This window comes from Engystomops pustulosus, chromosome 11, assembly GCF_040894005.1.
Source record: "Engystomops pustulosus chromosome 11, aEngPut4.maternal, whole genome shotgun sequence".
Lineage (NCBI taxonomy): Eukaryota > Metazoa > Chordata > Amphibia > Anura > Leptodactylidae > Engystomops > Engystomops pustulosus.
This window is the reverse complement of record NC_092421.1, coordinates 26,978,394-26,991,694: the sequence shown is the minus strand read 5'-3', so window position 1 is coordinate 26,991,694 and position 13,301 is coordinate 26,978,394. Positions and strand designations below refer to the sequence as shown.

General features: G+C 44.0%; 1 protein-coding gene across 1 annotated transcript in view; it reads right to left on the bottom strand.

The window, feature by feature from the left end:
- The window catches only part of NFKB2 (nuclear factor kappa B subunit 2), a 33,364-nt gene extending 32,876 nt beyond the window's left edge, over positions 1-488 (bottom strand). Inside the window, exon 1 of the mRNA XM_072130909.1 lies at positions 221-488. Within this exon, the coding sequence (XP_071987010.1) occupies positions 221-253 (33 nt within the window). The 5' untranslated portion in view covers positions 254-488. The remainder of the gene's footprint in view (positions 1-220) is intronic.
- Positions 489-13,301: the final 12,813 nt, after the last annotated feature.

Sequence of the window (13,301 nt, the reverse complement as noted above, 5' to 3'; positions counted from 1 at the left end):
CTGTAGTCCTCCTACCCGGTTGCTGTTAGTTGTAGTCCTACATCAAATGCTGGGAGCTGTAGTCCTACATCAAGTGTTGGGAGTTGTAGTGCTCCCACCCGGCTGCTGGGAGCTGTAGTCCTTCCATGGCTGCTATAGACAGTAGTTATTGCCGCTTCCCGGGTAACAACTTGCTAATTCCTGACCCACAAGAAGTAAATTAAGTTACTGTAACACTTACAGGCTCATAGGGCTCCATTTTAAAGACGGACATGAGGAAATTGTGGCAGTGTCCAGTGACTGCGGAGAAGACGTCACCTCACGGAGCGGCACCTCCAGCCGGAGCCCGGGCACTGACGGCCTCTGACACTGCGGATTCTCAGGAAAAATACAGGGGGAAAAACAAAAGTCTAATGTGAGGAAAGTACAAGAAGAGGAGAAGGAGGAGAAGGAGGAGGAGGAGGGAGGGGGCAGCGGCCAGGAAAGTCCCTAAAATACCAGATCTCTGCGAGCAGTGACGTGCGCACCACGTGACCCCGAGCAGGAAGCAGAGACGCCACTCACTGTCACCTATACAGTATATACAGTATACAGCTCTGCACTCACTGTCACCTATACAGTATACACAGTATACAGCCCTGCACTCACTGTCACCTATACAGTATACACAGTATACAGCCCTGCACTCACTGTCACCTATACAGTATACAGCCCTGCACTCACTGTCACCTATACAGTATACAGAGTATACAGCTCTGCACTCACCGGCACCTATACAGTATACAAAGTATACAGTTCTGCACTCACTGTCACCTACACAGTATACAGAGTATACAGTTCTGCACTCACTGTCACCTACACAGTATACAGCTCTGTACTCACTGTGATCTATACAATATACAGCTCTGCGCTCACTGTCACCTATACAGTATACACAGTATACTGCTCTGTACTCACTGTCACCTATACAATATACAGCTCTGCACTCACTGTCACCTATACAGTATACACAGTATACAGCTCTGTACTCACCGTCATCTATACAATATACAGCTCTGCACTCACTGTCACCTATACAGTATACACAGTATACAGCTCTGCACTCACCGTCATCTATACAGTATACAGAGTATACACTCACCGGCCACTTTATTAGGTACACCTGTCCAACTGCTCGTTAACACTTAATTTCTAATCAGCCAATCACATGGCGGCAACTCAGTGCATTTAGGCATGTAGACATGGTCAAGACAATCTCCTGCAGTTCAAACCGAGCATCAGTATGGGGAAGAAAGGTGATTTGAGGCCTTTGAACGTGGCATGGTTGTTGGGGCCAGAAGGGCTGGTCTGAGTATTTCAGAAACTGCTGATCTACTGGGATTTTCACGCACAACCATCTCTAGGGTTTACAGAGAATGGTCCGAAAAAGAAAAAACATCCAGTGAGCGGCAATTCTGTGGGCGGAAATGCCTTGTTGATGCCAGAGGTCAGAGGAGAATGGGCAGACTGGTTCGAGCTGATAGAAAGGCAACAGTGACTCAAATCGCCACCCGTTACAACCAAGGTAGGCAGAAGAGCATCTATGAACGCACAGTATGTCGAACTTTGAGGCAGATGGGCTACAGCAGCAGAAGACCACACCGGGTGCCACTCCTTTCAGCTAAGAACAGGAAACTGAGGCTACAATTTGCACAAGCTCATCGAAATTGGACAGTAGAAGATTGGAAAAACGTTGCCTGGTCTGATGAGTCTCGATTTCTGCTGCGACATTCGGATGGTAGGGTCAGAATTTGGCGTCAACAACATGAAAGCATGGATCCATCCTGCCTTGTATCAACGGTTCAGGCTGGTGATGGTGGTGTCATGGTGTGGGGAATATTTTCTTTGCACTCTTTGGGCCCCTTGGTACCAATTGAGCATCGTTGCAACGCCAAAGCCTACCTGAGTATTGTTGCTGACCATGTCCATCCCTTTATGACCACAATGTACCCAACATCTGATGGCTACTTTCAGCAGGATAATGCGCCATGTCATAAAGCTGGAATCATTTCAGACTGGTTTCTTGAACATGACAATGAGGTCACTGTACTCAAATGGCCTCCACAGTCACCAGATCTCAATCCAATAGAGCATCTTTGGGATGTGGTGGAACGGGAGATTCGCATCATGGATGTGCAGCCGACAAATCTGCGGCAACTGTGTGATGCCATCATGTCAATATGGACCAAAATCTCTGAGGAATGCTTCCAGCACCTTGTTGAATCTATGCCACGAAGAATTGAGGCAGTTCTGAAGGCAAAAGGGGGTCCAACCCGTTACTAGCATGGTGTACCTAATAAAGTGGCCGGTGAGTGTACAGCTCTGCACTCAGCGTCACCTATACAGTATACAGAGTATACAGCTCTGCACTCACCGTCACCTATACAGTATACAGCTCTGCACTCACCTTCACCTATACAGTATACAGCTCTGCACTCACCGTCACCTATACAGTAAACAGAGTATACAGCTCTGCACTTGCTGTCATCTATACAGTATGCAGATATATATATAAGTCTCTGTCCCCATGGAGCTCACAATCTAATCAACCAACCAGTATGTTTTTGGAGTGTGGGAGAATGGTGGTACTGGTTTGTACTTGAACTCAGGACCCCAGCGCTGCAAGACTGTAGTGCTGACCACAGAGCCACCGTGCCCGTATTGCCCATTGAAATGAATGTGGCCGTATACTACCCATATGAAGATGGTACGGTTTGGTTAGCATATGGCTGTTATCATACGTTGATGTTAAAGGGGCCTAAGGCCATATAAATAACTTGATTGTTAGAATTATACCGGTGTTTACATCCAGATGTAGGGGATAGAGCAGTGGTGGCGAACCTATGGCACAGGTGCCCAGGCACCCAGGCCATCACCCAACACAAAGGTCACCATTCAGGACTCTTCCTCCTGCGGCCACAGACAGCCCAGAATGTGCCATATTCAGCACTATTTTAAAGTGACTTGAAGAGTAAGGGAGGAGCAAGGAGGAGTGGGCAGAGCTGCATTATCATTGAAGCCCCTTCTCAGGGCCTGCGATTCATCCTGTTAAGGGGACCTTAGAGGGAAGCTACAATAATAATCCGAATTTCTCCATCTTTCTACTGTATTGGTGTCTTCAGGACGCCAATACGTTCGAATCTGTGACACAGCAGGGAGCAATATGTTACTTTAAATTGGCATTTGGCACTTTGTAGAAAATATGTGGCTTTCGATTGTAGTTTGGGCAATTCTCTAAAAGGTTTGCCATCACTGGGATAGAGTATCAGACACAAGCAATTCTCTTCCAAAGAATCCGATCTTTTGTGAACCATTAATGCCGATGAGCGATAGTAATCTGATTGGTGGGGGTCCTACTTCTAATTGAATCAAGCAGAAGGTGGGGCACGAGTCGTGTCGCCCCCTTCAATACTATGGGAGAGTCAAATTGCCGAGCACATCACTTGGCAAACTCCAGCGCTCTCACCCACTGCCTATTAGAGTGCTGTACTATTAACATCACAGCCATAGCAAACAAAGTCTGCTAAGCTTACAGGGTAGAGTAAATACTATGCACAATGCTGAAACCTCCATATGGCCAGGGTTCCCAAGGTCTCACATTGAACCCTAAGGAAGAAGCCAGAAGAGCTGTAACCTGGGTCGGCAGTTTCTACCTCACTTCCCACAAGTTGGCCTCTACCCGGTAACGCAGGAGATGCCCAATGTGGATATTGTCTGGGAATAGTTCCTGGCCATCTGACTACCAAACTTTTCTTTGCATTCTGACTTGGCGAGGACGGCCCTTTAATTGCATCTGTGATAAGATTTAGTTGAAGAGGTTTGAGCCCTTATTATCTCTGTTTTATGACTTCACATTGAACCCAAACTGGAGCAAGATTCAGCTCCTCCTCACCTTCTGTGACAGTCAAGGAAGTTACACAATGTTTACAAGTGCGTCGATTCTAGTCATGCAAAATACTTCCTGCTAATGGATGGGACTCGCAGGGTTTTTTTGAACAAGTAAAATATTGCTGTAATTTTTTTTTTATGTAGGTGTAAAGGAAAAAAAGATGGGACTTTTCTTTCTCTGTTGCTTAAGCAGTACAAGATATGTACAGTCCCCGGGACTCTTCAGAGGCGAGTGAAATACTACTTCAGGGCAGCTTCAAAGGAATAATTTTGCTGGCTAAAAAAGCAGAAGTTTATTTGACAAAAAAAAAAAAAACTGTGGCCGAAATTCAGGGCTAACATTTAGAATTATTCAGCAGATCTACACATAAAAAAGCGCCATTCAATCCCAGGCCCTTCATTGTTTGTACATACTATACAGGCACCCATATTTATCCGACAATCCCTTTAAGGATATCTACCATCAGAATACCTGATGGTAGATTCTTATACTCGCCTCCTCATCCAATGCCGATGCGCAGTAATCTTCTTTTAGTAGGTCAAAAGAAGTGCAGAGTTTTCAGGAAAAAAAAAACTTATTGTCTTGGAAAAAGGTCTCTATTTCCCTTCGAAACAAGTCCCCCTTAAACCCCTTCTAGATACAACTAGTGGATATTGGCTAGCTAACATGGCAAATCTGAGGGGACAACCATAGGGACCAGTACTGGGAAGTGGTCCGAAACACTGCGGGGTGGATACAGGCGATCCCCTACTTAAGAATACTCGACTTACATACGACCCCTAGTTACAAACGGACCACTGGATATTAGGCAATTTATTGTACTTTAGTCCCAGGCTACAATAAACAGTTATAACAGTTATCACATGTGTCTGTAATGAAGCTTTATTGTTAATCCTGGTTCTGATGCAACCCAACATTTTTAAAATCCAATTGTCACCGAGCCCAAAATAGTTCTGGCTGGGATTACAATGATAAAATATACAGTTCCGACTTACATACAAATTCAACTTAAGAACAAACCTACAGACCCTATCTTGTATGTAACCCAGGGACTGCCTGTATTTTACTCCCTGAATATATCTGTGCATAGGCAGTGATATTATAGCCAAGTCAATTCTAGAGAGATTATGAGAACTGGAATAGCATGAGTACTGTCGAGCATCAGGATGTGTGACCCTCCAATAATCATGCCACCAAAATCTAACAGTCTAGCCAGTACACTAGGATTGTCAGGACCCCCTTGTGTCGCCCTCCCAAATCTATCACAACTTGCACAAACGACCATGTTGTAGCCCCCCCACCATCAGGACCGGGACCTGTGGCAAACCATTAACAAACATCAGTATCTTTTTAAGGACCTCACATGTGAACGGTGGAGGGATATACAACGCCACCAGTATTTGGAGTACCTTGTAAATGGAACAATGTAAACACACGAATCTCCCTTCCGAGTCTATCAGAGAGGAGAGTGTGTTGAAAATGTAGAGTGATAACTATGTGATATCCACCCCCCCCCCAAGTAATGTGTGTTGTCTTTTGTCAAGTGTGTTTCACACATGCAAATAACAGCTGCTTTGTGCTGCTGAACTGTGGAGAAGACTGCCATGAGTTTAGTTGAGTCTCCCAGACCCCTTGTGTTCCATAAAATCATGTTGTATTGTCTAGTCATTACGTGTTTGGGTTGCTATATATGTCAAAGACATTACCATGACCATCTACATTAACTACCCCCAGGAGCTGACTCTTCCCTCCCCCCAAACAAAAAATTTCCCAACGAACATTCCCTCCCCCAATGCCTAAACTCCCAATGGCGACATTCTCCCAGGTTATGAGAGATAGGGGCAATATACTTACTTTCCCAAACCTTCATAAGACACCGAACCAACATTTGTAACTTATTCATATAGAACATTTAGCGTAAGATGCTAAAGCTAGTAATCCCTAGCTAAGCTCCTGCCTACATGAAGTACTAACATACACATATAAGGAAATTATAGTTTAAGACATTAGTATTTGACTGAACATTTCACCCTATCTTCTCACAATACCTTTACAGCAGCTAAAGAGAGAAGGAGAGAAAAGAAAAACCACAAGAAAAACAAGGAGATACTGTTCACGGCTCCTCCCAGGCAGCCTCCCGAAGCCGTCCATTTGCATCCAACCATTTTGCAGCGTCCATTGCCAAATCAAAAAAAAACAAAACGTGGTATCGAATGCCATGACTCTCAGCCTGGATGGGTAGAGCATGGAGCTTCTAGAGCTCTCAACCTTCACTCCACTTCAACAAATTTCACCCTCCTTTCTTGGGCCCCGTCAGAGAAATCAGAAGGCGGCCACGGAAGGCAGGTTGGAGAGGCGGCCTTGGATGGTAGAAGTGGGTCGGGCGGCTGGGAACGGAGCCGTCGGGGCGGTCACAAATGAAGAGGCCGAGCGAGTCAGTGAGTAACCTGCATGATGCCCCCCCTCGCCCACCGGGAGGCGCTGCCGCCTGAGGCGAGTTTCTCATCTCACCTCATGGTAAGTGCGCCCCTGCCTCCACTGCATGGAATCTCTCATTTGCTTTCCGATGGTCTTGACAGAGTAAATTGACATCCTCCTTCAGGCCTCCAATGTGATTATTCATAGCCAGCAGTGCTGAGCCACAGCCAAAAATACATCTTTAGTAGTACGTTCTTCAGGAACTTGCAGGGAAGGCTTTGAGATCTGCCACAGGACCAGGTTGTAACGGTCCCTTGGGGACCCTTTTAGAATGCTGGTGTAGAGGGGTGTTCATACCATCCTCCATTTCCCCATCAGACAGCGCCGGTTCTGACTCCACCAATGAAGCTGGTCTCCTGGTTTTAGCTGCAGATGTTCCTGCGCGCTCCCACACAAAGCGCTCCAGACATGCAGCTACGTCGTGAAGCCACAATCCTTCCCTTCCTTTTTTCGTACCCCTAAGCATGACATGGCAGGTAGGGATAGATCGTCACAATAACAGATAGTCCAGATATCTGGGCAATACTTCCCCACTAATGCAGATGCTGACAGTAGTGTCTCATATGTCACAGGCCTAACACTAGTGGCAATGTGTCAGCACTGTGTGCCTTATACAGGGACTGTCAGGAGCTTCTTATCTCATATGCCACAGGCCCAACATAAGCGGCAAAGGGTCAGCGCTGTGTGCCGTGTGCCTTGTGCCTTCTACAGCTCCTGTCAGGCCTCGGCTCTCACTATGTCCATTTCCTCACAGTCGGAGACTCTCCACGTGGCAGGGGAAAATGGCCGACTCTGATGGAGATCTGTCAGCACAGAGTCTGCTCTGCTGTTCTCGTTCCCGGGGGTCTCAGGGGCTGGAGCTGTATTCAAAGCCGCTTATTGTGCTGTATTCAGGTGCTGCGTCTCCTTGGGTCCTCCCCATGCCACTCTCTCCTCTGCAGCAAAATGGCGGCCGGATGCTATCCTTCCCGAGGGAGCAGTCTCTCACAGTCCGCTGCTTCTCCGGTCAGCTCCGAAGTAAGTGCAGGCTAAGGGGTCCGTTCACCCGTGCTTCCCCTACAAAATTAGCAAAAATGTGCTGCTATGCAGGATGGATTGGCAGGGTAGACGGTAGGAGCTCTACTTCATGCTTGTTACTGCATCGCCGGTCAGTACACGCCCCACAGATTTCTTCCTATTCACTTCAGCAACAAAAAAGAACTGCTATTTTGGGTATACAGATCCCCAAAATGGACACCCTTGGAGTTAAAATCACTACAGCACAGTACAGTACAAGCAGCTGGACGCTACAGGCAGCACATGCAGTGTGAAATTGACGAGATTGAAAATGGCTGCCCGTTTTTATAGGGCTGTGTGAGATCAGCCGGTCAATGATTGGCTTACAGGTCTACACATGTGATTGAGGGTGTTCCTATATAGTGTTGCTTTGCTAACAATTATGTCAAACACTGTGCTCCTAAATATTACATATCCCTAACAACCAGGGGCAGATTAAGACTGACTGTTTGAATATTATAGCCCGTACAAGTCCGGAATTCATATTCATACATATAGCACTATTATAAAGATTCTTGGGGAATGGAGGATGCGTCCCTTCTTCCGGATTTCAATCTGCGGTTTCAGGACCTTTGGAGGCCCTGAAATGGCTCATATGTATTGAAAGCAGAAACAGATGTATGAGAATTTCACAGGAGAAGAGGAAAGGATTTTATAGATAGGGCTGGTAGATATTTGAGGCTATATCTCAGGATAGAAAGAAGCCAGGAGTATGATACAGGTATCATTGAAATTGTTGTCAGAGGTTCTATCCAGCTGTGCGAATACTATTTTGTATTAACTTTAGAGTTACGCTTTAAGGATTTGCAGTGTGATGCACAGCACTTAGAGCTCTGGACTACAAATTGTTTAGAGTTGTTCAACTGTTCTATAGTTCTAATGTGAGGTTTATAGGAATGAATAGAGAAGGTGACTTCCAGGGCACACATAAGATGCTGTGTCAGTTGAACAGTCTAATAACATGACATGAGGCAAAAAGAAAAGGTTGAATAACTCACAATAACAACATTTGGTAAGCAGGGCCCTCACTCCTATTGTTTCATGTAACTATATAGAACTTCTAATTTTCTCTGTATGATGTGTAATTTGTGGAGGAATGTGATGGATCTATATAAAAGATTTTGTATTATTATGTAATAGCACCTGGAACATATTACAGGAGGGTTTCCCCTCCAAAAAAAACTAAGCTCTGAATACCAATTAAACATGATTATGCAGTTTATCAAAGTTGCCCACGCATTATAGGACACTGGAAAAGGGTCCTCCAACAAGACTGTAAAGGGAATTCAAAGGGAAACAATGCTGGATATACGATACAAGTGTTAGAATAAGGAAGTAGAATTGACCTTGGTAAACAATTCCATACCTCCCAACATTTGGGAAAAGGAAAGAGGGACAAAATGGCGGCATCGCCGCGGCGATCCCCCTAAGCCACACCCCCAATCACTCCCTGGCCACGCCCCAAATTTTAGCCATATTAAAAATAATAAAAATCATAATTTAAAAAAAAAAAAAAATTATCCTCATTGGGATTTGAACCCAGAACCTGCAGTGTCCATGTACAATAATAACACAGCGCCTCAACCCACTGAGCTATAACCTCAGTGATTAACAAGTGGAGAATTTTGGTAACTAAGAACTATATACTGCCTTGGTATATAGGGAGGGATCTTCTCAGATTATTGTAATTATTGAGACTATTATTATTATTATTATTATTATTGAGATGATTATTATTATTTTTACCATTATTAATAATCATCTCCATAATAATAAAATTTATAATAATAATAATAATAATAGTCTCAATAATTACAATAATAATCTCTGAGAAGATCCCTCTGTATATATCAGTGCATTAGTCTGTGTCACAGTGTAAATGGCAGATAACATGTCTTACTTACCAGAAATCCTCAGCTCTGTATCACTGGGCTTATAGCTCAGTTAGTTAGGCTCCTGTCTATGGTGCAGAGGGTCCCAGGTTCGAATCTCAGCCTGGCCAAAAAACTTTATTTAATTTAATTATATAAAGAGCTTGTGTCTGGGGAAGACCTGGAGACCATATATGGACAGATGCTGATCTGAGCTGATGACGTGGTCCCTGCTCTCTCTGCTAAGCCGACACTTCTCTGAAAAGGATTCCCTCCCGATGTCTGCTCTGGGGAACCCTAGGAGATGCAGTGACCATATATGGACAGATCTGAAGCTGATGACGTGGTCCCTGCTCTCTGCTAAGCCCGACACTTCTCTGAAAAGGATTCCCTCCCGATGTCTGCTCTGGGGAACCCTAGGAGATGCAGCGATCATATATGGACAGATCTGAAGCTGATGACGTGGTCCCTGCTCTGCGCTAAGCCCGACACTTCTCTGAAAAGGATTCCCTCCCGATGTCTGTAGAAGCCATTCTGTACTGTGAGTTCAGACTTTCAAAGTATTTACTATGCGGACACAGCGCCGGGACACAGCGGGACCTGGGGGGGAAATCCGTGACAATATCATAGCTGCCCGTGACGCGGGGCAGGGGTACGAAAAACGGGAAAGTCCCGTCAAAATCGGGACGGTTGGGAGCTATGCAATTCGCTATCTGCTTTCACTTTCTAATGGGCCGTAAATAAATCTCAGCCGCAGCTCAAGTTCTTACACAATATTTCCTTTCAGGGAGCGTCCTAGCTCCCCCTGCTGACAGCTTTTATATAGCAGCAGTACGTTCTCGGCAAATGTTCGCGAGCAACACTTAGGGCTCATTCACACTGCCGTCTGAGGGACTGTACATGCGGCCGCATGTACGTCTCCATAGACGGCAATAGCGGCATGCGTGTGGCATGTGTGGCACCGATCCAGGCCGCACGCAGCAAAAAGGAGGAGCATGCTCTATCATTCGGCAAGTGTGCAGCCTCCTCCTCTCCAGCACACGGCGGGCATACCGCGTGTGTATGTACCCTTAAAGGAAATTTACCATTAACCCCGTCATGTCTAAGCCATTTTAGGGCTTTAGGACCAAGGTCTGATTTTTTAAAAATTTGCCCTTTATCGTTATAGGAGATTATACCTTTGGAAGGCTTTTTAAATATCCAAGGTATTTTCTCGTCATACTTCAAATTAATAGAACAATTTTGATGATCTCTTTTGTACTTAGTTCTGAAAAAAAATGAAAATTTGGCAAAAAAATTCAATTTTCAAAAATTGTTTGCTTTTCAGGCAGATAGTTATAAAGTTACTTGGGTTCTATATCTAACTTTTCCCAAATGTCTTCTTTATATCGGAGCAGCTTTTTATGCATCCTCTCTCTTTTCTAGGTTGTTAGCAGGTTCAGAATTTTGGGTGCAATTTTTTAAATTTTTATCTAATCTAATTGCCAAAACCCTTATTTAGTGGCACCTGCTCAGCTTTATTGACTTTGAGAGGCCTAAGTAAAACCCCATAAATTATGAAATTTTAGAAATGACACCCCTCAATGTGTGAAAAATTAACTCTAAGAAGTTTGTTAACCCTTTAGATCAGTGGTGGCGAACCTATGGCACGGGTGCCAGAGGTGGCACTCTGAGCTCTCTCAGTGGGCACTCTGTTGTCCCAGGACAGAATTCACCAGAAGGAATTAAGGGATCCTCCTGCTGGCCCAGGTAGCCCAGGACGTGCCATTCTCAGTGTTATTTTAAAGTGAAGCATCCAGGTTTACTTGAGACTGCAGAAAGAAGGTGTGGACAGGGAGCTCCTGCACTTGGCCTTACAATTCTTTCTATTCAGGGGATTGTCAAGTTCCAATGACAATCCAAATTTTCCCTCCTTCTGTCAACGATATTAGTGTCCTCAGGACCGTTGAAAGCTACGGTACGGCACAGCGCAAAAAGATTGCAATAAGTTAAAGCTTGAATTGCTGTGTTGGCACTTTTCAGTAAATAAGTGGGTTTGGGTTGCAGTTTGGGCACTCGACTACTAAAAGGTTCGCCATCACTGCTTTAGATGTTTCACAACAAAATGGAATTGTAATTTACAAACTGTAATTTGTTTTTAGACAATACATAAATTTTGTCCAAAAATTAAACAACAGTCACAAAGTATTAAATGACTAAAACCTCCACAAAGTTTGATACCCAATTGTGGTGGTGACGCTGTATGGGCACACAGCTGGGCATAGACTGGATGGAGGCTCCATTCAATACAGAACTGCATTGTCACATTTTACAATTTTTTCAATTTTTTTGGAATCCACTTTTGTCCAGTTGGCTAATAATGAGATTTTATTAACTACTTCTTCTTCTTCTTATTGTTTATGGTTTTTAACATTTTTTTCCCGGACATTCACCGTACAATAAAAATAATGTGTTATCTTATCCTATGGGTCCGCGATAGCCCATTTATACGAGGGCGGTTTAATTAGTACCAGTGTTAGAAATGAAGACACCATTTTTTTCTAAAATTTTTTTTTTATTTTTCAACATAGTCCCCTTTTTGAATGCTCCTGCCATTTTTTTTAACCCCTCCAAAAAATAGGATTTGTTGAACTCTCCAAAATACCCCTCTGTCTCGGCTATGACTTCCTTGTTTGAGCAAAATTTTTTTCCCGCAAGCCATTTCTTCATGTTAGGGAACAAGAAAAAGTTGCAGGGAGCCAGATCGGGTGAATACAGGGGGTGTGTCAGCAATTCATAACGCAATTCATGCAGCTTGGTGGCGACAACTCCGGATAAACGTGCTGGTGCGTTGTAGTGTGAAAAAGCACCTTCTTTTTCGCCAAATGCGCCCATGTATCTTTCAATTTTTTGTCGAAGCGGTCCTATAACTCACTGTAGTATTGTGCGGTGATCGCATTCCAAAAAATCGGCATGACCATTCCAGCCAATGGGACAGTCTTCGCCTTCTTTGGATGAGATTCAACAGGAGAAATCCATTGTTTTGGTTGTTGCTTAGTTTCTGGTGTGTAACGATGAATCCAGGTTTCATCAACAGTGACAACGCGACACAAAAACTTCTTTGGATCTCGCTTAAATTGCTTCAAACTCTACCTCGAAGTTAACAGCTGCATCCACTTGTTGTTCACTGTGAGCAATCGCGGCACTCATCGGGCCGCCAATTTTTCCATTGCCAACTTATCAAGTAAAATATTAATTGCCGTTCTGACCTCTGCTACTTCACGCACTTTTGTTCTTTGATCAGCAGGTATCATGTTGTGGACCACGTCTGCCGGGCGTCCTGGTCGCTCCTCATCAAAAACGGATGTTAGCCCATGTTTAAATTCGTTGAACCAATATATAACTGTGGTCATAGATGGCGAAGTGTCCCCATAAACAGCATCTAACTTTGCTTTTATCTCCTCACATTTTTTCCCATCCAAAAACAAAAAGCAAATTACCGAACAATACTGCTCTTTTTCCATCTTAGCGAAAATCACGAAAACATGTCTTGCAAAATCCACACTAACCAATCAATCTGCAATTTTTTTGCCGTCGTTTGATAGATGGCAGCACACGATGATAAAATCAACTTCCCTCAAGAACGCCCTCTGTCGTCATACACGGGGTACTTATTGAACCGCCCTTGTATAGCTTTTTTTTAAAAAAATTGTTTTACCGAATAATAATAAATTTGTGAGAAATTTGCTCGTTTTTGCATTACTATGTATTAATGGACATAACATTTTTATTTTTGTTTACAGAGCTGTTTTAGGGTTTGTTTGTTTTTGCGGGACAAGCTGTACTTTTTCTTGGTCTTTGTATTTTGTCTGTTTTTGTATACTTTTTATACTGTTTTTGTATGCCGTTACAGTATGGCAGTACATCGGGATTTTCCTCAATATTCCTTACAATGTGCGAATGGCACATTGTTATGAATCAGTTAAAGCCATACAGCCTTCGATAACGTC